General features: G+C 43.1%; 1 protein-coding gene across 5 annotated transcripts in view; it reads right to left on the reverse strand.

Annotated features, from left to right (window-relative positions):
- ULK4 (unc-51 like kinase 4) overlaps positions 1 to 25,127 on the reverse strand; it is a 549,109-nt gene that overhangs the window by 449,929 nt on the left and 74,053 nt on the right. For all 5 annotated transcript variants that reach the window (XM_082638146.1, XM_082638145.1, XM_082638142.1 and 2 more), the window contains one exon: positions 6,921 to 7,028. In XM_082638146.1, coding sequence (XP_082494272.1) covers positions 6,921 to 7,028 — 108 coding nt within the window. The remainder of the gene's footprint in view (positions 1 to 6,920; positions 7,029 to 25,127) is intronic.

The raw sequence follows: 25,127 nt of genomic DNA on the forward strand, positions 1-25,127 counted from the left end.
TTCCTCCCTTCCAGCTCATTAGGAGGCCCACCACAACCTTTCCTTAACATCACTGTACTCTGCTACCCGTCTCCCCTCCCCCACCCCTTCTCTTCCCCCCAGTCTATCCCCTACCCTCCCTGACAGCCATTTAGATTCCTGGTCTATCATTTAATCACTCTTGCCAAAGGCCTGAATGACCTCACCCTCTGGAGTGCCCTTGTCCTGGGCCCGGGGAAACTCAACCTTAGAGGGAGCCAGTGGCTTGTTTTCTCCAGGCCTGCGCTCAGACAGCTGGGCTCTTGGAGGGGTGACACCAAGAACACAGAGTCCACAAAGGACCTAGGATCAGTAAGCCCAGGGACCTTCCACATCACTCTCCAGGCCTGTCTCTCTCTCTCTGACCAATTCTCTCTCCTAAAGGACCACAGTATTTCAACCCCGCGGCCCTCCCATCACTTCACCTACTTCTCCTCCTCCGCGGAGACCATGGAAGTGATGAGAAAGGAATTACTAGCTCACCTCCACCTGCAGCCAGCTGCTGCTCATACGCAGTGGTTACAGCAGGACAGGCTCCTCCACCCCTTCCACATGGGCCCACGAGCCCGTTCCCACCCTGCTTTCTTCAGGGTCATTAGGACCTGGACCATCCCTTATTGCTCCTAAGTGCTCGATGTCCTATCTCCACGGGATCCCTTCCATTTCCACTAGAATAGACTCACTGTCACCTCCCATTTTCAGATGTGCTGTGAGAACTACATATACATGTTTTTCCTTTTTTCTTTTTTTGGCTGGGCCGCGTGGCATGTGGGATCTTAGTTCCCTGACCAGGGATCAAACCCGTGCCCCGGGCAGTGGAAGTCCCCTGTAGGTGTATTTTTGATGTCTTTGTGGGAGAAGGTGAGCTCCACGTCCTTCTATTCCACCAGCTTGATCTGGCCCCCTGTTGTCTCCCATTCTCAAAACAGCCCCTCGTCCCTCCGCTCTTTCCCACAACCATCCTAAGCTTTATGTTCACTTCCTCAAGTGTCCTCACCTCCCCCTAAATCCTCAACACGCTACAGTCTGACTTCTTCGGTCTCACTCACTCCACGTTAAATAAATAAATACATGAAACAGCTCTTGTTGGGTTACCAGTGACTTTCGTGTCACTCAAGCCAGGGGACTCTGTGGTCCTCTTTCTTGGACATTCAGCCCTATCGACCTTCTCTTTTCTGAAATGCCCACTCCTCTCCTAAGTTTGCTCCTGCTTCACTTACTCTCCGTTAGGATCCAGAAGCCTCTCTTACCATCCTCCAATCTATTCTCCACATTTAAACCAGAGTCATCTTTGTGGCACTTAAATCAGATGACACCCTTACCCTTCTTAAAACTTTATCAGCTTCCCCTTGCTCTCAGGATCAAGACCCAGGCATCCGACTTGGCCGAGGTGCCCTCCATGGTCACGTCCCTGCCAGTCTCTGCAGCCCTACTTCCTGCTCATTCCCCTCCAGTCCCATTGGCCTTGGTGCAGTTCATGAATGGAAAAAAGCACCTACTGTGTGCCAGGAACTCTTCTAAACAATAGCCACACAGCTATGAGCAAGAAAGATAAACGTTCTGTCTTAATGGTATTTAGTGGGGGACAAAGTTTTTTTTTTTTAATTAAACAAAATAAACAAGTCAAGATAGTGATGAGTGCTATAAAGAAAAGCATAGCAATGGATAAACAAGGTCCTACTGTATAGCACAGGGAAATATATTCAATATCCTGTTATAAACCATAATGGAAAAGAATATTAAAAAGAATATATATATTAAAAAACTGAGTCATTTTGCTGTACAGCAGAAATTAAACACAACATTGTACATCAACTATACCTCAATAAAAAAATTTTGGGGGGACTTCCCTGGTGGCGCACTGGTTAAGAATCTGCCTGCCAATGCAGGGGACACAGGTTCGATCCCTGGTCCGGGAAGATCCCACATGCCGTGGAGCAACTAAGCCCGTGCGCCACAACTACTGAGCCTGTGTTCTAGAGCCCGCGAGCCACAGCTACTGAAGCCCGCACGCCTAGAGCCCGTGCTCTGCAACAAGAGAAGCCACTGCAGTGAGAAGCCTGCGCGCTGCAAGGAAGAGTAGCCCCCACTCGCCGCAACTAGAGAAAGCCCGCGTGCAGCAACAATGACCCACCGCAGCCAAAAATAAATAAATAAATTTATTTAAAAAAAAAATTTTTTTTAATTAAAAAAAAAAAAAGGAAGAAAAGCACAGCAGGCTAAGGGGTTAGAGGAAGACTGTAGTCAGAGAGGCTCCATCTCACATTCCTCAGGGCCAGGAGAAGGCTCCCTGCAGGGATCCACATGAGCAGAGAGAAACTGTAAACATCTAGGGGGAACACAATGCAAGCAGGAGGAACAGCAAATGCAAAGGTGTGGAGGCAGGATCAGGGTACGAGGGGTTTCAGGGAACTGTGGGGAGGGCAGTGAGCCTGGGAGGAGGAAACAAGTAAGAGGGTCGTGAGGGCAGAGGTCATATGGGGACTGGGGAGGCAGCTCACAAGAGCCCAGAAGGTAACTGGAGATTTAGCTGTGACAACGAGGAAGACAGGAAGCATGGGAGGGCTCTGAGGAGTGACAACTGCAGAGTCTCATGGGTTTAACAGGCTTACTCTGGCTGATGTTTGGGGAAGACTTCAATGGACACAAGAGTGAAGCAAGGAGATCATCTGGAAATGATTATGGGCTGGACAAAAAGAGACAAAATATAAGAATACCTGGCCTCAATGTGGTATGTATCCTTGACAAAAGTCAGAAAAAAAATACATAAACTATAAATGTGTTGCCTCATAATATCCTCGTCAGAATCACCGTCTGGTCTTCTGTTCTCATGCTTATAACCTTAGGGTGTTACCAGAGAATCAAAAGGACAGGACTTAGGCGTCTACATTATATACGATATGCATGTATGTACATATGTATGTGTGTGTGTGCGTATACATGTATCAATCACTTCAGGTCAGTCTCACTACATCAGTACTGACCTGAGATGTTAAGGTTTACCTATATTCTAAGTGACAATGCCACAAACAGCCTCATCTCATGAAACATTAGTGATTTGTGTGGATCCAGGGACATAACTTCCTTTTCTGGTTTGCTATCATAAGATGTGGTCAAATGTCATGGCCACAGAATCATCCCTTTATTAAAACAGCCTAGCTTACATCCAATTAAAGTAAGAACCAAGGGAAATGATTCTCTAGATCTACTTTTAGAAACAAATAGAAATATGATTCTGCATTATTCCATTTATATAAGACTCTACAAAATGCAAACTAGTCTATATGACAGAAGGCAAATCAGTGGTTGCCTAGGGGTGGGGAGAGGGGCAGGAGGGAGGGGTAACAAATGGTGCTGAGAAAACTTTTGGAGGCGATAGATATTTTCATTATCTTGACTGTGGTGATGGTTTCACAGATGTATACATATATTAGCGTTGATCAAATTTTAATCTTTAAACGTGTGCAGTTTATGGTTTGCCAATTATACCTCAATTAAGCTGGGGGAAAGGTTAAAAAAAATGGGACACATGGCCCCCAAAAAATTAGACTAGACTCCCACCCATGATAAGATGGCAGACCACACTTCCTGTGGTCTGAGACACCTGACCTTTCTTCTAAGGAAAGCAGTTTTATTCTGTAGCCTTAAAATGCCTCAGAGAGCTGACAAGAAAGCAAGAATAATCAAGCCAAAAATTAGCTGCAAGCATGAAGGGATAAACAGAGCACTGAAGTTTGCTTTTATTCTGAGGGCCTGCAGAACATGGCAAATTTGAGCTTTGATGTCAAGGCCTCCAGGGCCCAACGTAAGAGTAAAGTCAATATAAACTCTCCAGCCCCACCCCCGAAGAACTGCAAGGAAAACTGTCTTTCACAAAACTTAGCACACCAGAGAATGTTCCAGTGCAAGAGGAGGAGGGAGGGAGCTCTAAGTACTAATTGAGAAAGACATCCATATTAATTATTAAGAAATAGCTCCAGTGTATGTATTGCCATACACTGCTTTTAATACTGTGTAACTATTAAGTGAAAAAAGTTGCTCTACTTGCAATATAAAATGAGACAAAGTAAGAATCTACATTTCTACTCACTCATTTGTGCAAAACTAATGCTGTAAATATAAGTAAGAAAGAAATCATAATGGTTATTTGTTGGGGAACTACACAGATGGGGGACAAAAATAGAAAAGAGACCCTTCCCAGTATACCTTTCTATACTTCCAAGTTTTCTAGTTTCATGAATGTGTTATCTCTTCAAAATACAAAATTACCTGAGAATAAACTCAACCAAGCTAAATGTACAAAAAGCTTTATGAGTGAAATATATTGGGTTGGCCAAAAAGTTCATTTGGGTTTTTCTGTTAAGATGATGAGCTTTTTGGCCAACCCAATAATTTAAATAGCTTAAATGAAAAATCTTTTAATATAAATATATGAAAACACCATTTTTTGTGCATTAAAGGACAACATATCATAAATGTACTAATACTTTCCTCATAGATGCAGTACAATCCCGAACATGCATTAGAAGACTCAAAATCACAAAGACAGCAGTATTTCTGTATAGTCAATGCAGGGTTCAAAAGATAATTTCAGAATTGGACAATCTGATTCTAAAATTTATTCTGACATGTAAAGGGCCAGGAATAGCCAAGATATTTATGAAAACGAAGACTAAGGAGGTGAGATTTGCTGTACAGGCTATCAATACTAAGTATGGAACTAAATGGTTTTATAGTCATTAAGTTAATTGCCTTAAAATGATGATCATCCAGAAAGTCAATTTAGATACTAAGGATACTCAAGTTATATAACATTTAAGCAAGTTCTAGAAGCAAAACATAAGTACAAGGAGAGGGCTTCCCTGGTGGCGCAACGGTTGAGAGTCTGCCTGCCGATGCAGGGGACACGGGTTCGTGACCCGGTCTGGGAAGATCACACATGCCGCGGAGCAGCTGGGCCCATGAGCCATGGCCGCTGAGCCTGCGCGTCCAGAGCCTGTGCTCCACAACGGGAGAGGCCACAACAGTGAGAGGCCCGCGTACCGCAAAAAAAAAAAAAAAATAATAAGTACAAGGAGAGAACTTCTGATTAACTTATAACTTACTGGTACTCATTAAAACACTCAGAGCATCACATGAAATGAATAACTCATAATTTATCTATATCTATTCAATATATTCCCAAATATAAGAAGTCAGGGCCTCCCTGGTGGCACAGTGGTTGAGAGTCCGCCTGCCGATGCAGGGGATACGGGTTCGTGCCCCGGTCCGGGAGGATCCCATGTGCCGCGGAGCGGCTGGGCCCGTGGGCCGTGGCCGCTGAGCCTGCACGTCCGGAGCCTGTGCTCCGCAGCGGGAGAGGCCACAACAGGGAGAGGCCCGCGTACCGCAAAAAAAAAAAAAAAAAAAAAAAGTCAAATTCTGCAGTCACAAATTCTCATGCCATGTTAAGAGCTATATTTACACATAGTGTTTTAAATCATAATGGCACTTTTACACTGGGAGGACCAATAGGACCCTCTTGCATGAAGGAGTCAAAGATGGCAGCAACCTAGGGAGTACTTTGGGGACTCTGGTCCACTGGTTTTAAAATATAGCCTGAGTCATGTACCAAAATGTTCACTGCAGCTCTATTTACAATAGTCAGGAGATGGAAACAACCTAAGTGTCCATCATCGGATGAATGGATAAAGAAGATGTGGCACATATATACAATGGAATATTACTCAGCCATAAAAAGAAATGAAATTGAGTTATCTGTAGTGAGGTGGACGGACCTAGAGCCTGTCATACAGAGTGAAGTAAGTCAGAAAGAGGAAGACAAATACCATATGCTAACACATATATATGGAATTTTAAAAAAAATGTCATGAAGAACCTAGGGGTAAAACGGGAATAAAGACACAGACCTACTTGAGAATGGACTTGAGGATATGGGGAGGGGGAAGGGTAAGCTGTGACAAAGCGAAAGAGAGGCACGGACATATATACACTACCAAATGTAAGGTAGATAGATAGTGGGAAGCAGCCGCAGAGCACAGGGAGATCAGCTCGGTGCTTTGTGACCGCCTGGAGGGGTGGGATGGGGAGGGTGGGAGGGAGGGAGAAGCATGAGGGAAGGGATGTGGGAACAGATGTATATGTATGACTGATTCACTTTGTTATAAAGCAGAAACTAATAAAAATCAATAAATAAAAATAAAAATAAAAAAGAGAAAGACAAATACCGTATGCTAACACATATATATGGAATCTAAGAAAAAAAAAGTCATGAAGAACCTAGGGGTAAGACAGGAATAAAGACACAGACCTACTAGAGAATGGACTTGAGGATATGGGGAGGGGGAAGGGTAAGCTGTGACAAAGTGAGAGAGTGGCATGGACATATATACACTACCAAACGTAAAATAGATAACTAGTGGGGAGCAGCGCATAGCCCAGGGAGATCAACTCGGTGCTTTGTGACCACCTAGAGGGGTGAGATAGGGAGGGTGGGAGGGAGGGAGACGCAAGAGGGAGGGGATGTGGGAACATATGTATATGTATAACTGATTCACTTTGTTATAAAGCAGAAACTAACATACCATTGTAAAGCAATTATACTCCAATAAAGATGTAAAAAAAATAAAAAATTAGCAGGTGACAAAATAAAATAAAATAAAATACAGCCTGAGAATCTCCTATACTTTAAAGAAAAAGAGGTACTGGAGGAGAGGGAAGACAGACAAGGAGAGATAGAAGAGTCAGAAAGACACTGAGAGCCTCTCTCCTCCAGAGGTAAAAATTTTCCTAAATTCCTTAGGTGTGCTCAAAGGGGCAAAATCAAAAAACTTTGATTTTGATATCTGCCATGATATGTCAGAACACATCAAAGAACAACAGAGTTAACCAGACAATCTTACCTGGGTGGCTATAAGATAGATCAGCTCCCCCAGGGTTGGTAAAAGGCACTGTTTTAATTTGCTGTTCCTGAAGTTTTCCCTAATTAATTCGGTTAAGAGAGTAACTGCCTGAAAAGAGAGGGAGAAAGTATATTATTTCATGTGTATCTCTTGGTTCTTTAGCCTATATGTAACAGGCAAGACACTCTACAAAATTCATCTTCCATTTTTAAGAACTGGTTTCCAAATTATTTTCAATATACTGGCCTTATTCCTGAAGGAAATAAACAGTAACTCTCCCAGACGAAGATACAAATACACCCAGTGAAACAAACTTACCGCCTTAACAGCACTTATCAGTTACCAAGCATTTTCACTATATCGCCAATCTTCTGTGAGGGAACCGTTGCTCTTTAAAGTCAGAAAACCTAGCCTGAGAGAGTTGCAGCAGCTTGCCCCCATGCCATCCAGTCCACTTGGAAGCCAGAATCAGAACACAGATTTTCCCATGCTAGATCCCTAGGATGTTCCAGCGCACCCCAGTTTGAAAAATTCTTACACTGCATGAAACTTTTAAATGATTCCTTCAAAAATACAAGTGGGGCAACATTATACCAACATTCCAGTATAATCCACTTTGAAATCCGGCAGCATGTTTTATCAGATCTAGTTAATTTCCTAGGACTCATGCTGAGAAAATCCCATGTGCTCCATGCCAGAATGTATAACCCAGAACACAGGCTAATCAAATAATACTGTGACCATGAAGTAGGGTATAATGGTTTCAGAATGATACATATAGAATGAGATGGGGAAAAATTGCATACAAATAGTGTGGAAGCGTTGCTCGGAAACAGTGCATGCAACTGAAAACATGGTGCACAAACAAGATGATTTCTTACTGTGACAAGATATAAGTTTTTAAACTGAACATATATCAAAACATTAGGTCGTACAGCTAAAACTAATACAATGTTATATGTCAATTATATCTCACTTCAAAAATTAATTAAGGCTTCCCTGTTGGAGCAGTGGTTAAGAATCAGTCTGCCAATGCAGGGGACACGGGTTCAAGCACTGGTCTGGGAAGATCCCACATGCTACGGAGCAACTAAGCCTGTGAGCCACAACTACTGAGCCTGCGCTCTAGAGCCTGCAAGCCACAACTACTGAGCCCACGTGCCACAACTACTGAAGCCTGCGCACCTAGAGCCCACGCTCCGCAACAAGAGAAGCCACGGCAATGAGAAGCCCACGCACCGCAACGAAGAGTAGCCCTCGCTCACCGCAACTAGAGAAAAAAACCCATGAGCAGCAATGAAGACCCAACGCAGCCAAAAATAAATAAACAAAAAATAAAATAATTTTTTTTAAAAATTAAAAAGTTTAAAAACTGAAACTGAGCACTTAAAATCTTGCAGAGCAATTTGACAATGCTACAACATCCCAGCATGTAATCACTGGTCCCATGTTGTAAAACAAAAGTGTGGACAAGTTGCAGCTGCACATCAGGGAGGTGCACAATAGTCAGGCACGGGAGGAACACTTGTTCATGTGGGGTTTTCTGAACAGCTTTATTGAGTTACAACTGACCTACAATGTGCTGCGTTTTTTTTTTTTGGGCATCCGTGAGGCTTGCAGGATCTTAGTTCCCTGACCGGGGACTGAACCCAGGGCCACAGCAGTGAAAGTGCTGACTCCTAACCACTGGACCACCAGGGAATTTCCAGAGCTGCGTATACTTAAAGTGTGCAATTAGATATGTTTGACATACACACGTCCCAGTGAAATCACCACCACAATCAAGAGAGCAACACCCTCAAGTGTTTCCTCAAGTTCCCCTGGTAATCCCTCCATTTCACTACCTTTCTCTCCTCCCACTGATTTACTTTCTGTCATTAGTCTGCATTTTCTAGAGTTTACGTTAATGGAATCATATAATATGTATTCTTATTTGTCTGGCTTCTGTCACTTAGCATAATGCATTTGAGATTCTTCCATGTTGTTATGTTTATACATAGTTCATTCTTTTTCGTTGCTGAGTAGTATTCCCCTGTACAGAGATACCACCTTGTGTAACTCCCACCACCCGCTGCCTTACACACAGTGAATCCCCCATATAAAGTGGTTGAGGAGGAAAAAGGAATCATATACATCACATTAGCCCTTGCAGGTCACTTCTACACACAGTCTTCCTTTTCTTTCAACCCGTACTGATCATCCACTAGTATTACCTTGAACCCATCTGAAATTAACAATGTTCAGCCTTTTCTTTTTACCTACAAAAACAGCAATTTGTCACCAGCATACCTATCATAAAAGAACGGATAAAGGAAGTATTCTAAAGAGAAAGGAAATGATTAAAAAAAAAAGAACCTTGGAAAATCAGGAAGGAAGCAAAAACATGGTAGGCAAAAATACAGGTAAATACAATAGGCTTTCCGCCTCCTATTAAGTTTTCTAAATTATGTTAGATGGTTGAAGTAAATGTTAGGAAAATGCTTGATTTGGTTCTAAATGTATTTAGAGGATATATTTAAGACAACTATATAAAAATGAGGGAGGTTAAATGTTGAAAAGGGAGGTAAGTTTTCTATACTTCACTTGAACGGGTAAAATGATGACACCACTAGACTGATAAGTTATGTATAATATAAACATAAACAATGTTGTTTTTAAAAAAATCAAAGACAAGCTAAATAAATGAAGAGATGTATTTGTGTGTGTGTGTATTTTATTTTCTGTACAATATGATGTTTTGACATCTTAAACAAACCCTTCTGGCTGGAGAGAGAATGACCCTACCCTCCCAGGGCCAGTCAATTCTTAGAGGTAGCAAAGGACCAGGAGAGCATGTCTTTAATATGCAAACTCGCCAATCCACAGTCATACCTCCTCTATCTGGGCCTTATACCTCAGGAGGCAATATTCTTCTGCCTTCATCATCCCGGGACCAGGTACCACGCAACGAGAGACTCTTCCTATAGCCCAAAGCCTGCTGAAATTATTCAGACTAGCCAATTCTAAGGTGTTTATCCTGCCTCACCTTTCCCGTGGAAACCCCAATAAAGGCTATGGCTTAAGCACTCCCCTTTTCTGCCTCCTGACCACCTTGGCGTTTTTCCATATGGCCCTGTATGCCATGCCTGTCTCTAGGACCTGTAAACATAATAGACTTTATTTTCCTGAGCCTCTCCTCTCTCTCCTCTTGTGGCCGTTCCTGACTGGCTATCTCATAAATGAATACAAAAAGGAGATATACTATGTTCATATATAGTAAGACTCATGGTAAAGATGTCAATTTCCCCCAAACTGATAGCTTGGTTTATTGAAATTCCTATCAAAATCCCAGCAAGATTTTTTTGTAGATATCAATAAGATTAGCCTACAATTCATGTGGAAAGCAGAAGTATCAGAAAAACCAAAACAACTTTGAAAAAGGAAAATAAGGTGGTTGAAACTGTTCCACCTGATTTCAAGACTTATTATACAGCTACAGTAATCAAGACTGTGTGGCATCGTCAGAGAAACAGGCACTCAGATCAATGGACCAGAACAGAGAATCCAGAACTAGCTCCATACAAGTATGGCCCACTGATTTTTGACAAAGGTGCAAAGGCAATACAACAGAGGGAAGTCAATCTTTTCAAGAAATGTTGCTGGAGCAACTGGCTCTCCACAGGAAAAACAAAAAGGAAACCTCAACCTAAGTCATCGGACACTTTATATAAAATATCAACTCAAAATGGATCATGGATTTAAATGTAAAACAGAAAACTAGAAGTAAAACAATAAGATAAAGTCTTCAGAATCTAGGTAAAGAGTAGATTTGATACCAAAAGCACAGAGACGTTGTACCAAAGAAGCTATACAACTGGCAGATAAGCACATGAAAAGATGTTCAACATCATTGGCTATTAGGGAAATGCAAATTAAGACCACAATGAGATATCACTACACACCTATCAGAATCGCAAAAATAAAATAGAGTGACAACACCACCTGCTGCTGAGGATGGAGAGAAACTGGATCACTCATACCATTGCTGGTGGGGATGTAAAATGGTACAGGTAGGCTGGAAAATAGTTTGGCAGTTTCTCTAAAACACAAATGAACCACTAAACATGCAGCTACCAGAGAACCCAGAAACTCATCAGCATTTATCCCAGAGAAATGAAGACTTTCATCCACACAAAAATCTGTACATCAATTTTACAACAGCTTTATTTGTAACTAACCAAAATGGAAATGATCCAGGTATCTTTCATCACGTAAATGGTTAAATAAACAGTGGTACAGCCATACTAAGGAATACTATTAAGCAATAAAAAGTAACAAACTGTTGGGACTTCCCTGGCAGTCTAGTGGTTGGGACTTCGCCTACCAATGCAGGGGGTGCGGGTTCAATCCCTGGTCGAGGAGCTGGGGTCCCACATGCCTCGCAGCCAGAGGGCCGTGACATAAAACAGAAGCAATGTTGTAACAGGTTAAAAATGGTCCACATCAAAAAAAAAAAAAAAAAAAGTATCAAACTGTTAACACGTACAACAACCAGGTTGAATAGCCAGAGAATTACGTTAAGTGAAAAAAAGCCAACTCTGAAAGGTTACAGACCATACAGTTCCATTCATACATCCTCAAAATGACAGAAGTACAGAAATGGAGAATAGATGAGTGGTCGCCAGGGGTTGGAAGGAGGGACATGAGACAGAGGGAAGAGGGTGTGGTTATAAAGGGCAGTAAGGGTGATCCTTGTGGGGGTGAAACTGTTCTCTTCATTAACTATCTCAGCGTCAATATTCTGGTTGTGATATTGCACAATAGTTCTCCAAGATGTCACTATCAGGGAAAAATGGATGAAGTATACCCAGTGTCTCTCTGTACTATTTCTTACAACTGCATGTGAATCTACAATTATCTCAAACTAAAAGGTTTAATTCTGTTCAAGTCAACCTTATATTAAATTCAAAATCCAGGGCTTCCCTGGTGGCGCAGTGGTTGAGAGTCCGCCTGCCGATGCAGGGGACACGGGTTCGTGCCCCGGTCCAGGAAGATCCCACATGCCGCGGAGCGGCTGGGCCCATGAGCCATGGCCGCTGGGCCTGTGCGTCCGGAGCCTGTGCTCCGCAACAGGAGAGGCCACAACAGTGAGAGGCCTGCGTACCACAAAAAAAAAAAAAAAAATCAAAATCCAGATCTAACTTTCTGCTTCACAAAATTCATAGCAGGGACACATAGCCTTTCTCCATTTTATCATCCACTGGCATTGTGTATCAGTAAGCATCACAGGAAATTAAAAACATTTTAATGCTGCAGACCCTTAAAGAGATAAAACTGAACTGCCTCTAGCACAAAAGAAATTGCTTTGGAGCTCGGTGTCTTGTAAATTGACAAACATCATATAATCTATGCCAGTAATGCCACAGCAACACGACATCTCACTTGCAAAAATTAACTTTGGATACCACTAAACAATACACAACAAATAATGTTTCCCTGCAATGTTATTTGTAAAGATTTTCCACTTGTTCTATAAAAATTTAAAGAAATATTAATATTAAAAAGGAAAACTGTAAGACTAATTAATAAACAAACCACATAAATGACAAATACCAAGCAGAAAATTAAGTTTTTATTGACCTAAGTATGACATTCAAATATGCCAATACTAAACAGAAAAAGGTAAGCGAGATTATTTAATTCTTCTTCCAACTCAGAAATCCAAGTAATACGTGGATATTGTGCTTATGCATGTTTGTCCTATAATCTGTAAAAATCAAGCTGGCCTTGGGACTTCCCTGGTGGCACAGTGGTTAAAAATCCACCTGCCAATGCAGGGGACATGGGTTTGAGCCCTGGTCTGGGAAGATCCCACATGCTGAGGAGCAACTAAGCCTGTGCGCCACAACTACTGAGCCCGCATGCCACAACTACTGAAGCCTGTGCTCCGCAACAAGAGAAGCCACCACAATGAGAAGCCCACGCACCGCAACGAAGAGTAGCCCACGCTCTCTGCAACTAGAGAAAGCTCTTGCGTAGCAACAAAGACCCAGTGCAACCAAAAATAAATTTATTAAAAAAAAATTTGCCTGGTGTTCTAACATTGAAACCAAAAGAGATAAAAAATGGGATATTCAAGTATCATGCTACTATTGTGTGCGTTTTTGGAAAAGCTAAGGAAAATGAGGGGGTTGGTGGGGGGACTCTTATTTCTAATATCATCATGCTTTGAGGCATATCTACACCATCACTGGTTCTACTACCCTAATAGAAACTATCCTTCTGCAACCACGGGCATGATCGTTTGCTTATTTCTAGTAATAATTTAAGATTGTAATGCTATTTCCTAAACTTTTTTTTTATTAGTTTCTTCTTTATAACAAAGTGAATCAGTCATACATATACATCTGTTCCCACATCCCTTCCCTCTTGCGTCTCCCTCCCTCCCACCCTCCCTATCCCACCCCTCCAGGCGGTCACAAAGCACCGAGCTGATCTCCCTGTGCTATGTGGCTGCTTCCCACTAGCTATCTACCTTACGTTTGGTAGTGTATATATGTCCATGCCTCTCTTTCTCCTAAACTATTTTGAAATCAAAACCCATTTTACTCCCGTTTTACCTCTAGGTTCTTCATGACATTTTTTTTTTTTAATTCCGTATATATGTGTTAGCATAGAGGTAAAATGGGAATAAAGACACAGACCTACTTGAGAATGGACTTGAGGATATGGGGAGGGGGAAGGGTAAGCTGTGACAAAGCGAAAGAGAGGCACGGACATATATACACTATCAAACGTAAGGTAGATAGATAGTGGGAAGCAGCCGCAGAGCACAGGGAGAGCAGCTCGGTGCTTTGTGACCGCCTGGAGGGGTGGGATGGGGAGGGTGGGAGGGAGGGAGATGCATGAGGGAAGGGATGTGGGAACAGATGTATATGTATGACTGATTCACTTTGTTATAAAGCAGAAACTAATAAAAAATAAAAAATAAAAATAAATAAAAATAAAAAATAAAATGCACATCAACTTAAAAAAAAAAAAAACCCATTTTACAACAACTTTGACAAACTGAAGCCAGGCCTCTTTTGGCTTTATCTGAAATCATCAGATTGACATTAAAAGGTCAAATGTGCTTCAATCTCACATACCCTGGACTAAGCCTCTTAGGCAGAAAGACAGGAAGATGATGAAGTAAGAAGTTCTGCAGTTATAAAACTAATATTCTGAACTTGCAGAAAGAGTCTGCTTGCTCTTGACTCTCAAATTATACTTTTTAAATGTCCATGTTAATGAGTATACAATTAACAGCTACAAATAGAAACTGAATTAAACTCCAGACCCAGTGTTTTATTAGGCCAAAGGGACATTTTTGAAACCCTACACGACTATTCCCAAAGGGAGATACAGCAGCAGCCATCACAACAACACAGTCTTCTAAATTAGATACTATTCAGTATTCCTCCCTAATCCCTGAAGTAAGAGGCATTCCACAATCTCAAATGAACAGAGAATCCCAATTGATACCACTTTGCCCAGCCCTTTTCTTTCTTAGAACACCATTTTCAATGTCCCAAACACAGCCTGGGCACATAAAAGAAGAGCCCCATAATTCTTTCTTCAATTTTATTTTATTAAATATCATATTTCTTTGGGTATTGCATTTCAGATCTGTAGACTTGAAACTTCAAGTTCTCATTTTCACAAGCGTTGGTTTAAAAAGTGTGAAAGAGAGAAAACACACTAGACAGGAGAAGGCTGAAGAGGCAGGAACAAAAAGATGGTAAACCTGTTTGAAGAGAAAAAAATTCTGTATCTAATAACTAAAAATGTTGTTGCAATATGGCAACACTGTAAGAAGTTCTCCTTGGCGATGTCTGGATATCAAAGTTTTAACATTAGCATCTATACAAAAAGACAACCCTCACAATGGGAGAAAATATTTGCCAATGAAGCAGCTGACAAAGGATTAATCTCCAAAATATACAAGCAGCTCATGCAGCTCAATATCAAAAAAAAAAAAAAAAAAACCCAATCCATAAATGGGCAGAAGACCTAAATAGACATTCATCCAAAGAAGACATACAGATTGCCAACAAACACATGAAAGGATGCTCAACATCACTAATCATTAGAGAAATGCAAATCACAACTACAATGAGGTATCACCTCACACCAGTCAGAATGGCATCAAAAAATCTGCAAACAATAAATGTTGGAGAGGGTGTGGAGAAAAGGGAACCCTCTTGCACTGTTGGTGGGAATGTAAATTGATACAGCCACTCTGGAGAACAGTATGGATGTTCCTTAAAAAACTAAAAATAGAACTACCATATGACCCAGCAGTCCCACTACTGGGCATATACCCTGAGAAAACCATAATTCAAAAAGAGTCATGTACCACAATGTTCATTGCAGCACTATTTACAATAGCCAGGACATGGAAGCAACCTAAGTGTCCATCGACAGATGAATGGATAAAGAAGATGTGGCACGTATATACAACGGAATATTACGCAGCCATAAAAAGAAACGAAATTGAATTATTTGTAGTGAGGGGGATGGATCTAGAGTCTGTCATACAGAATGAAGTAAGTCAGAAGGAGAAAAACAAATACCGCATGCTAACACATATATACGGAATCTAAAAAAAAAAAAAATGGTTCTGACGAACCCAGGGGCAGGACAGGAATAAAGACGCAGATGTAGAGAAAGGACTTGAGGACACGGGGACGGGGAGAGGGAAGGGTAAGCTGTGACAAAGTGAGAGAGTAGTGTTGGCATATCTACACTACCAAATGTAAAATAGATAGCTAGTGGGAAGCAGTTGCATAGCACAGGGAGATCAGCTCAGTGCTTTGCAACCACCTAGAGGGGTGGGATAGGGAGGGTGGGAGGGAAACGCAAGAGGGAGGGGATATGGGGATATATGTATACATATAGCTGATTCACTTTGTTATACAGCAGAAACTAACACAACATTGTAAAGCAATTATACTCCAATAAAGATGTTCAAAAAAAAATAGCGGTCTATGGATGTAACTTTAATCCCTAATTCTCTGCATGTTAATTGGCTAACTACGTGGCATCGAACTCCTACATGTAAATGATCAGGGAGAAGTAAGGACTGCTATCTTGTCACTTCCCTCTCAAGGCCTAAATGTAAACAAACAACCTGCAACTGGTGGATTTTTTTCTCTTAAAGATTATGAACCATCAGAAAAAGCAAATAAAATGCATAGTAAATTTCTCAGTCTTTTACAGCCGTAGAAAAAGTTTGGAAGCAGTAGGTACACAAACTTTATCAAGTTCCTGGATTTTTTTTTTAATTAGATGTCAACAAATTTCAACTGCAAAAGAATGTGTCATTTTTTTGGTCAACAGTCACCCAATCCCTCCTCCTAACATCACCCAACTTCCTTTTGAAGAAATACCTCTCCTGTACTGTGCTTGGTCTGTGGGATGACAAAGCAGGCATTGTGGAACCTGCAAGGGCCCCTGGCTCCCTTCAGAAACATCTTTCCTCCCACAGCCAAGGCTCTTGCTCAGAAATCTGAACCATGAGTCAGGTGACAGAGAGTAAAGGAACAGCTGAAGTTCACTCATTCCTTCTAGCAATGGTCCCAAGCAAGACTCCAAGAGGGTCCTGCTCCAAAGCCCCTCTGGAGCTCCCAGGTCCTGACTGTTCCAGGCCTCCTCTTGGAGTCTCTGACCTTGCTCATTTCCCCTAATAAATACCCTTTATGCTTAAGTTAAGCAGAGTCAACCTGCAAAAGCGGTAAACAGTACTTGCGCCATCCAGTTCCCCTCCCTTCCTGGACACACAAAAATACTTCCCAGCTCCCCTGGAGTTGGGTGGGGCCATGTGAGTAGTTTTGACCAACTGGCTGGGTACAAAGGATGTATGTACACCTACGTGCAATTTTCCCTACTCTATTCCCCTGCCCCAGGAAACATGAAAGCATCCTGCTGAATGGAGATGCCACATGAGCTGGAAGCAGCCCGGAATGCTGAGGTCAGCTGCCCTCAGAGCCACCTACGCCTGCAGCAAGAGAATTTTAAGCCTCTGAGATTTTGATGGTCTCCATTACCATATCTTTAGCTAGTCATATCCTGACTGAGACAGAACGCTAATCATCCAATTCACAGAGACCACTCTAATGATACATAGGAATGATGAAGTTTTCCCATTTTAAAATAATCACTGACAAAACAAGTCAGTAAACTACAGTACCCATATCTTAGGGTAGAAGAAGATCATTTGTATGGCAGCTAAGATCTGCCATCAACATTTATATCATGGAACTGACACCAGTGTCGCAAAGCACCAATCACCAGAGAAGCTGTGAATGAGAAGTATACTGATAAATCTTGCCATACAGGTTAGGAAATTCAATGTCAAACTGCAATAAATCTGTAATAAATCTGTAGTTCAAAACCTGATTAATCATTAAAATTCTTTTGTCCATTTCTGGCAGATGGCAGACAAAATATCCTAAAGATTCCTCCCATGGAAAGTAATTGTAAAATGCCAGATAAAATATTTTTAAATATTCTTATAAAATGCATAGCTGAACTGGCAAGAAATTAAGGAAATCTCAAAGACAGAAACTTCAAAAGTATTCAGAGAGAAAACAAGAAAATAAAGAAATAGGTAAGCATTCAAGACATTTTAACCCTGCAGGCACGTGGGTGAATCTTTGTGACCTTGAAATGACCTTTTGAAATGGAACAAGACACAAACTCTAGGGCTTACCCATGGTGTGCTATCACACAGGAAACCATTCATATTAAGTTGGTACCCCAAGGATGTACGAATAAGAAGTGAACCAGCCTGCAACAGAGGGCAGTAAGGAACCTCAAGACCTTGGTACTGAATGAAGCGGTGGGGAAAAAAAAAAATCTTCCTTGAGAATCAAAACAAAGCAGGTCTGCAGGGCTTCCCTGGTGGCACAGTGGTTAAGGATTCACCTGCTAATGCAGGGGACAGGGGTTTGAGCCCTGGTCCAGAAAGATCCCACATGCCGAGGGGCAACTAAGCCCGTGCGCCGCAACTACCGAGCCTGCGCTCTAGAGCCTGCGAGTCACAACTACTGAGCCCGTGTGCCACAACTACTGAAGCCCACGTGCCTAGAGCCCGTGCTCCACAACAAGACAAGCCACCGCGATGAGAAGCCCGTGCACCGCAACGAAGAGTAGCCCCCTCTTGCCGCAACTAGAGAAAGCTCGCGCTCAGCAACAAAGACCCAATGCAGCCAAAAATAAACAAAATAAATTAATTTTTTAAAAAAAGCAGGTCTGCAGCTCACAGTCACAATGCCTCTCACCTTGGAGGCCAGAGGTTCAAACACCTGGGAGTTTCCTAGTTTGACCAACTGAAATGTGGCCTTAATGATGGCCTTTAATTAATGAGGTCAAAACGCTAGGATTTCACCAGCACACTGCAGAACACTGGTTCTCAAATTTTAGTATGCAACGGAATCACTGAAGAATCTGTAAAAACACAGAAAGCTGGGCCCTGCCCTCAGAGCTTCTCATGCAGTGAGCCTGGGGTGGGCACTAAGAATGTGCAACTCTAACGAGCTGCCAAGAGATGCTAATGCTGATGGCCTCAACCACACTGAGAATCACTACTGAGGGACTCCAGTGTCTGCACATTCGAATCACCTGTGAAGCTTTAAAAACTACAGCCATCTGCATCCACCCCCAGAGATTCTGGTTTAACTGGTCTGGGGTATATAGCCTGGACATGAGAATTTTTAAAGCCCCCCGGGAATTCTTATGAGCCACTAAAGTTCAGAACCACTGCTACAGAGGACAGAGTCTGAAAGCTCAGGGAACTGGAAACACTGGAATGGTTCTGCAAAGTGCAATCTGTCCAGCCATCTCCCTAAACCACCCCTCCTGGGAGGGCCTAAGAAACATGCCTTGGTGAGGGGGGGCACCAGCGCCTCTGAGCAGCTCTGCAGCGGGATCCATTATAGGTCAGAAATGACAGTGGGAAGACACATTGATGATGGAATTGGGTTCTCTGATCACAGAGGGAGCAAAGGAATTTAGGGACAGCAAAGACCAATGGCAGCACTTAACTGTACAAGTGCCACAGTGAGTCACAGGACAATTTGGTGACCAGAGTATTCTGACCCATTAGAATCTGAGACAGTGGTAAACTGACCATCAAATCAGCCTACAAAGGTGACACTCGACATATAGTAAGAAAATGTCTGGGTCTATTTGGGCAGAGACCTAACAAAAATCCCCGTAACAGGGCTTCCCTGGTGGCACAGTGGTTGAGAGTCCGCCTGCCAATGCAGGGGACGCGGGTTCGTGCCCCGGTCCGGGAGGATCCCGCATGCCGTGGAGCGGCTGGGCCCGTGAGCCATGGCCGCTGAGCCTGCGCGTCCGGAGCCTGTGCTCCACAACGGGAGAGGCCACAACAGTGAGAGGTCCGCATACCGCAAAAAAAAAAAAAAAAAATTCCCCGTAACAAGGACTCACAGCCTCTTATCCAGATCCCACGCCCAAGCTGGTTCACAGACCCAGAGTTCCTGGACTAAGCTGAAGTCCCCTTGAAAGAGATGCCTACAAATTGGCCACAGGTAAATGCTGTGAATCTGTCCCAGCACTCTGCTTCCCCAGAGGGTCCTCAGCCATTTACCATGACTGAGCGCTGGGGAAAGGGAAATGCTCAGACTCTCTGAACTTATTAGATACTGGCTCTGAACAAGGGTTGACCTCTGAAGCCCTAAGGTGCCACTATACTCCAGGAGTCAGAGGAGGAGCTTATTAAGGCCAGGGGCCACGTGGAGTCTTAACCAAATCCATCTCACATCTGTCCAGTGGGCCCACACACTTAGCCCTAGTTATGTTCCTAGCCCTAGAACATATGGTGAAAAAAGATACTAATTAGCAGGATTCCCACAACAGATCCCTATTTAGAGTAGGAAGGACCAAAGTGGCAGCAACTAGAACTAGAAAACCTACCCTGCCTGCCCACCTGATGACAGTAAACCAAAAGCAAATCATATCCATGGAGATCAACAATTAGGGATCAGTGCCATTAAAGACTTGAGAGGTGTCAGGGCAGTGATTTCTACCACACGCCCATTTAACTTCCTGTTAGGCCAGTGCAGAATCCACTTGGGTCATGCAGAATGACTACAGCTTTTGCAAATCTAATCAGATGACGATGCTGATTGTAGCTGCAATTTCAGATATGGCATCTTTACAGAAGTAAATCAATACAGCCCCTGGCACTTTCTTTTCTATTCCAATCAGTAAAAAAAAAAAAAAAAAAATCAAAAGTTGTTTCTAAAAAAAAAAAAAAAAAAAAAAAAGACTTCCCTGGCGGTGCAGTGGTTGAGAGTCCGCCTGCCGATGCAGGGGACACGGGTTCGTGCCCCGGTCCGGGAGGATCCCACATGCTGCAGAGTGGCTGGGCCCGTGAGCCATGGCCGCTGAGCCTGCGCGTCCGGAGCCTGTACTCCGCAACGGGAGAGGCCACAACAGTAAGAGGACCGTGTACCGCAAAAAAAAAGAAAAAAAAAAAACTTGTTTCTACTCGCTGAATTGCCCCTATATCAAGTCTCCCACTCTGTCATAATACAGTCCAGAGGGACCCTGATCATCTTGATACCCTGTGGGACAACATGCTATTCCACTACACCAATGATATTATGCTAACTGGACCTAGCGAGCAGCATCCTAACTGGCATGCCATAGGGTAGGAGATAAATCCTGCCGAAAGTTCACGGTATATTAACATTGGTGAAGTTCCTAGGAAGCCAGTGGTCTTGGAGAATGTGATTACATTCCTTCTAAAGTGAGACAGAATTTGCTACACCTGGCACTACCCACCAAGATTAGGAGGTCCAATGATTAGTGAGCCCATCTGGATTTTAGAGGCTCCAACCGTTTAGTGATCATTGATCAGGCTGCCAGTTTTGAGAGGGGCCCAAGCTTGTCTGCCAGACCCAGCAGACATATCGCTGTCAGAACTGACTGTGGCAGAAAGGGAGGCTATAGAAAGCCCGAGGCAAGCCCCTGTAGCAGAATCATAGCACAAATGCCCCAGATTTTGGAATAAGTCTCGCCCTCCCCTTTGCCAACTGCCATTCTCCATTTGAAAAGCCATTCCTGGCTTGTTGCTGGGCCCTGGCTGAGACTGAATGCCTGCCTCCAGATACTTCGGGACCTGATCTGCCCATCATGAACTGGATGTTACCATAAAATTGGTTATGCACAGTAGCATTTTATTTTAAAATTGAAATGGTAGACATGAGCCCAAGCCAAGCAGATTCACTCATTCACATTCCATATGCAGGCAGCTCAGACTCCCATGGTATCTGCTGCCACTGCTCAGCTGCCTCTCCCTTCCTCAGACCATCCCCATGACTTTCTAGGGAGTTCTACATTTCCTCCCTGCCAGGACGAAAAAGCATAAATAGACCTGGTGCACACATGGATCTGCACGGTACATCGGCACCAGTACAAAGTGGATGGCCACTTCAGTGCAATCCTACCCAAAGGTGGCCCAGAAGGACAACGGTGAAAGGAAATCCTCTGAGTGGGCAGAACTTTGTTTATGGTAAATGTACATGCACTGCCCAGAGAGAGATGGACTTAGGGATGCATCTATACCAACTCAGAAAGCAGTAGTTAATAGGCTTGCCAGGGGGTCAAATACTTAGAAAGAAAACAACTGTACTAAAAAAAAAAGAAAGAAAAAAAAAGTCTGGGGGAGAGGGGTATAGGTGGGCTCTTGGAATGGGAACAGAATGTAAAGACATTCACAGCCCACCCATATAAATGCCCACAAGAGGCATCACCAGTCAGCTGGAAGAGCAGAACTATCACGCGGATGCCAGGCAGCATCTTTCACCAGCTACACAGGTGCTTGCTCAACGAAGCCATGTACAAAAACATGGGGGCAAGGATGGAGGCAATGCATAGGCTCAACAACATGGGCTTCTGCTCCCCAAGGCTGACCTGGCTACTGCCACTGCTGGGTGCCCAACCTGCCATGAACAGAGGCCAGTACTGAGCCATGATACAGCTCCATTCCCTGGAGGGCCTGGCCAGCCAGCCAGCAGCAGGTTGACTACACTGGAACCCTCTGATCATGGAGGGGACAGCACTGTGCCCTCACAGGAAGAGATGCCCATTCCAGGTATGGATCAGCCATCCTTGCCCCTGTACTTGTGCCAACTCCACCATTCATGGTCCTGCCCCTTTCAATCAGCCTCCCAAACGCATCTCCTTCTGGGCTCCATGAACCACATTCATCCCAACCCACTTTTTCTTTTTCTTTTTTTTTTTTGTTTGGTCACACCACACAGCATCCGGGATCCTAGTTCCCTGGTCAGGGATTGAACCCAGGCCACAGCAGTGAAAGTGCCAAGTCCTAACTGCTGGTCCACCAGGGAATTCCCCAACCCACTTATTCTTTTGGGACCGAAAGGTGAGAACAATTCTACTATTACCAACCCTGGAAAATGGCACCATCCCTTGTCCTCAATCACCCCTTTGTAAATAAACCATCATTGAATTATCCCAATTTGAGTGTGCCACAGGTTAGGGAGGGTGAATGATAGTCCCCTTTGAAAAGCTTCACTTTCCAGTTTTTCCTTATCACCTTGTGAAATCAATTAATACTGAAAATGACAGGTTCACCCCAATAGCTGGATTCATCCTTTCCCCCTTGGAAAATAATAGTGGAACCCCATATCGTACACTTAGACTGACCAGTTAATAAGTTGTCAGATTTCATTTTGAGCAACGACCTTTTAAGTCTTCACAAACTACTGGTTTTACAGTTTTTAGTCTTACTCAAATTTTTTTAAAAGGGAAAGAAACTGCTGGAATCACCAGGGACACAGAATTCATATGTCATCAGCCTCTGAACCCCACTTCTTGACTACTCATCAAGCATCTATGTACACAGATGGCTACTGGGTGGCAGAGGCTAAGGAGAGGGATGCAAAGTAGACACTGGCAGCCTGCAGAGGCCTCCAGCGAGAATCTACCTATGGTGATGAGAACAGGAATGCTGTCCTAACATGTGTCTTTTTACCAACATAGGGTACTATAGTCACAATTCTTGGCAGCCATACCAGAAAGGGATGCATATACCCTCTTTCCACTCTTCTCTGCTTCCTTCTGGCGACCATGAACTAAACCTGACACAGACAGGGGAAGAGGCCATTCCAGGCAGAAGAAACCAAGCCAGACATATATTCCAGGTATGGCCACACGGTGGCAGGTCCCCTCTTCTGTATCTAATGTAAGCATCTACTGGGGGGCAAAGGATAGATGGATAGATAGATAGATAGATTGATTGAGGGTTAAATGACATTTTTCTTGGGAAGAGCAGAACACAATCATGCTCACGACATAAATGTTTTCTTAAGAGGTCAAGTTACCATTGTCCTTTATTAAAATTCTTTTCAATGTATAATAATTGAAAAGTTATGGCACAAAGACATAGCTCCAATACTGTAGTTCTGAGCTTGCTATATACAACTAGTATTATTTACTTGTCACTATATTCTTAATGTCATCTTTTCCACACTCCTCAAATAGAAATATAAGGGAAGCTCATTTTTAAACTGCACTTTTCTGCTTCAGGAATCAGCTCTCATTTTGTGTTCTCTGCAATTCTTCCCATCACCAATTCTCTTCCCATGTTTCTTTCATCTAACAGAAAATTAAATGTGATGCTTTGCTAGGTTCCCAAGGATTACTAAATGATATCACATTCAAATATATAATAAGCCTCACAACTGCTGTCCTAAAAATATTATAACAAAGGTATGTTCATAGCCCAGGTAAAATGAGCATAAAAATTAGTCAGAGCAGAAAACACAGAGGCTGAAAATTGTTCTACAAGATGTCAGGTAAGAAATTAAATGAATTCTATCATTATAAGAAATTAGGAAGCATGCCTTTTAAATATTCTTTGATGTGAGATGTTTAATTTGTATGCAAAAGTGATTCAAATATGGCAATTCCCCAAACGACATGCACTTCAGCATCATGGCTTAATATAATAAACCCAGAACGTTTCACTTCGTTCTACACAAAGGTATGAATATTATTCAACCCTTGCTTTATTATTTAACAAATTTGTCTCTCATGCTGTCCAAAAAGTGACAGAAAAAGAAGTTTGTTTAGCAGAAAGGTACAAGGGCAAATTCACTGAAACTAACAATGAGGAAGAATTATAAATGAGAATCAGTCCCAGCTCAGGCCCTCAAACAAGCCAGAAACGGTCACGCAGTGCCTGGTGTGAAAGATGGTGTCTTACAGCCCCTCAGCGCAGAAACTGCTGAGGATGCTACACTGACGCAGCAGTGGGGTACAAAGCACCCTGCGGGGCCATTTGATACCTGTGAAAAGGGGGGAATTATAAGCCCAACAAGGTAGAGGTAGTTTTTTCAGGAAAGCACCTAGCACGATTTTCACAAATTGCCATCAACAAGAAAATCCTGCTCAAATGCAGGCTTTAGAAAGAAAAGTATTCACAAAAACATGGTTAACTAATTCATTAAGAGCTCTTCCCACCGGCAACATTTTGACTAGTGCTCTGTGTTTGGCTGTAACACAAACCCTCACACAGGCGGCACTGTTGTTAAGCGAGTCCTTATGGTGGGCCAAATTTATCAATAGCACTTTATCCAAAGAAGAGAGAGATTGTTTTCCCTGAGATTTAGGTGGAAAACCTACGTCTCTCTATGCTTCCTGTTGCCCCGCCAAGCAGCAAGCATTCCAAGCCGAACTCAGAGTGTATTCTGAGGCTAGGTGAGGCTGCGTTCCTCCTCACTCCTGTCCTGACCAAGGACCTGTGATTCTGAGTCTCCCATCATCTTATCACACTGTCCTCTCTCCTCAATGCCCTTGGCTACCGACCCCCCTGCTCATGCTTCTTGTCCACTGAGGACACGGGCTCCTTCCTGGCTCACCACCTTCCTCCCCAACTATACTCCTGTCCTCACTTTCAGCCAAGTGGATGTCCCTACGGGAGACACACTGGAACCCTGACCACACAACAGTCCCTTGAGCTCATCACTTGGTCCCTTGACCTGTTCCTCTACCCCGACTCATCCACAGTCACACCCAGAACCCTCACGGTATCCCCAATACTTCTCCAATTCAGACACCCTCTCACTTTCACTCACACCTCTCTCAAGCTTCCTTATTCAAAGCCCTTGAGCAACATTCCTTTAAACATCC

This window comes from Mesoplodon mirus (assembly GCF_964341445.2).
Source record: "Mesoplodon mirus genome assembly, chromosome: 12".
Classification (NCBI taxonomy): domain Eukaryota; kingdom Metazoa; phylum Chordata; class Mammalia; order Artiodactyla; family Ziphiidae; genus Mesoplodon; species Mesoplodon mirus.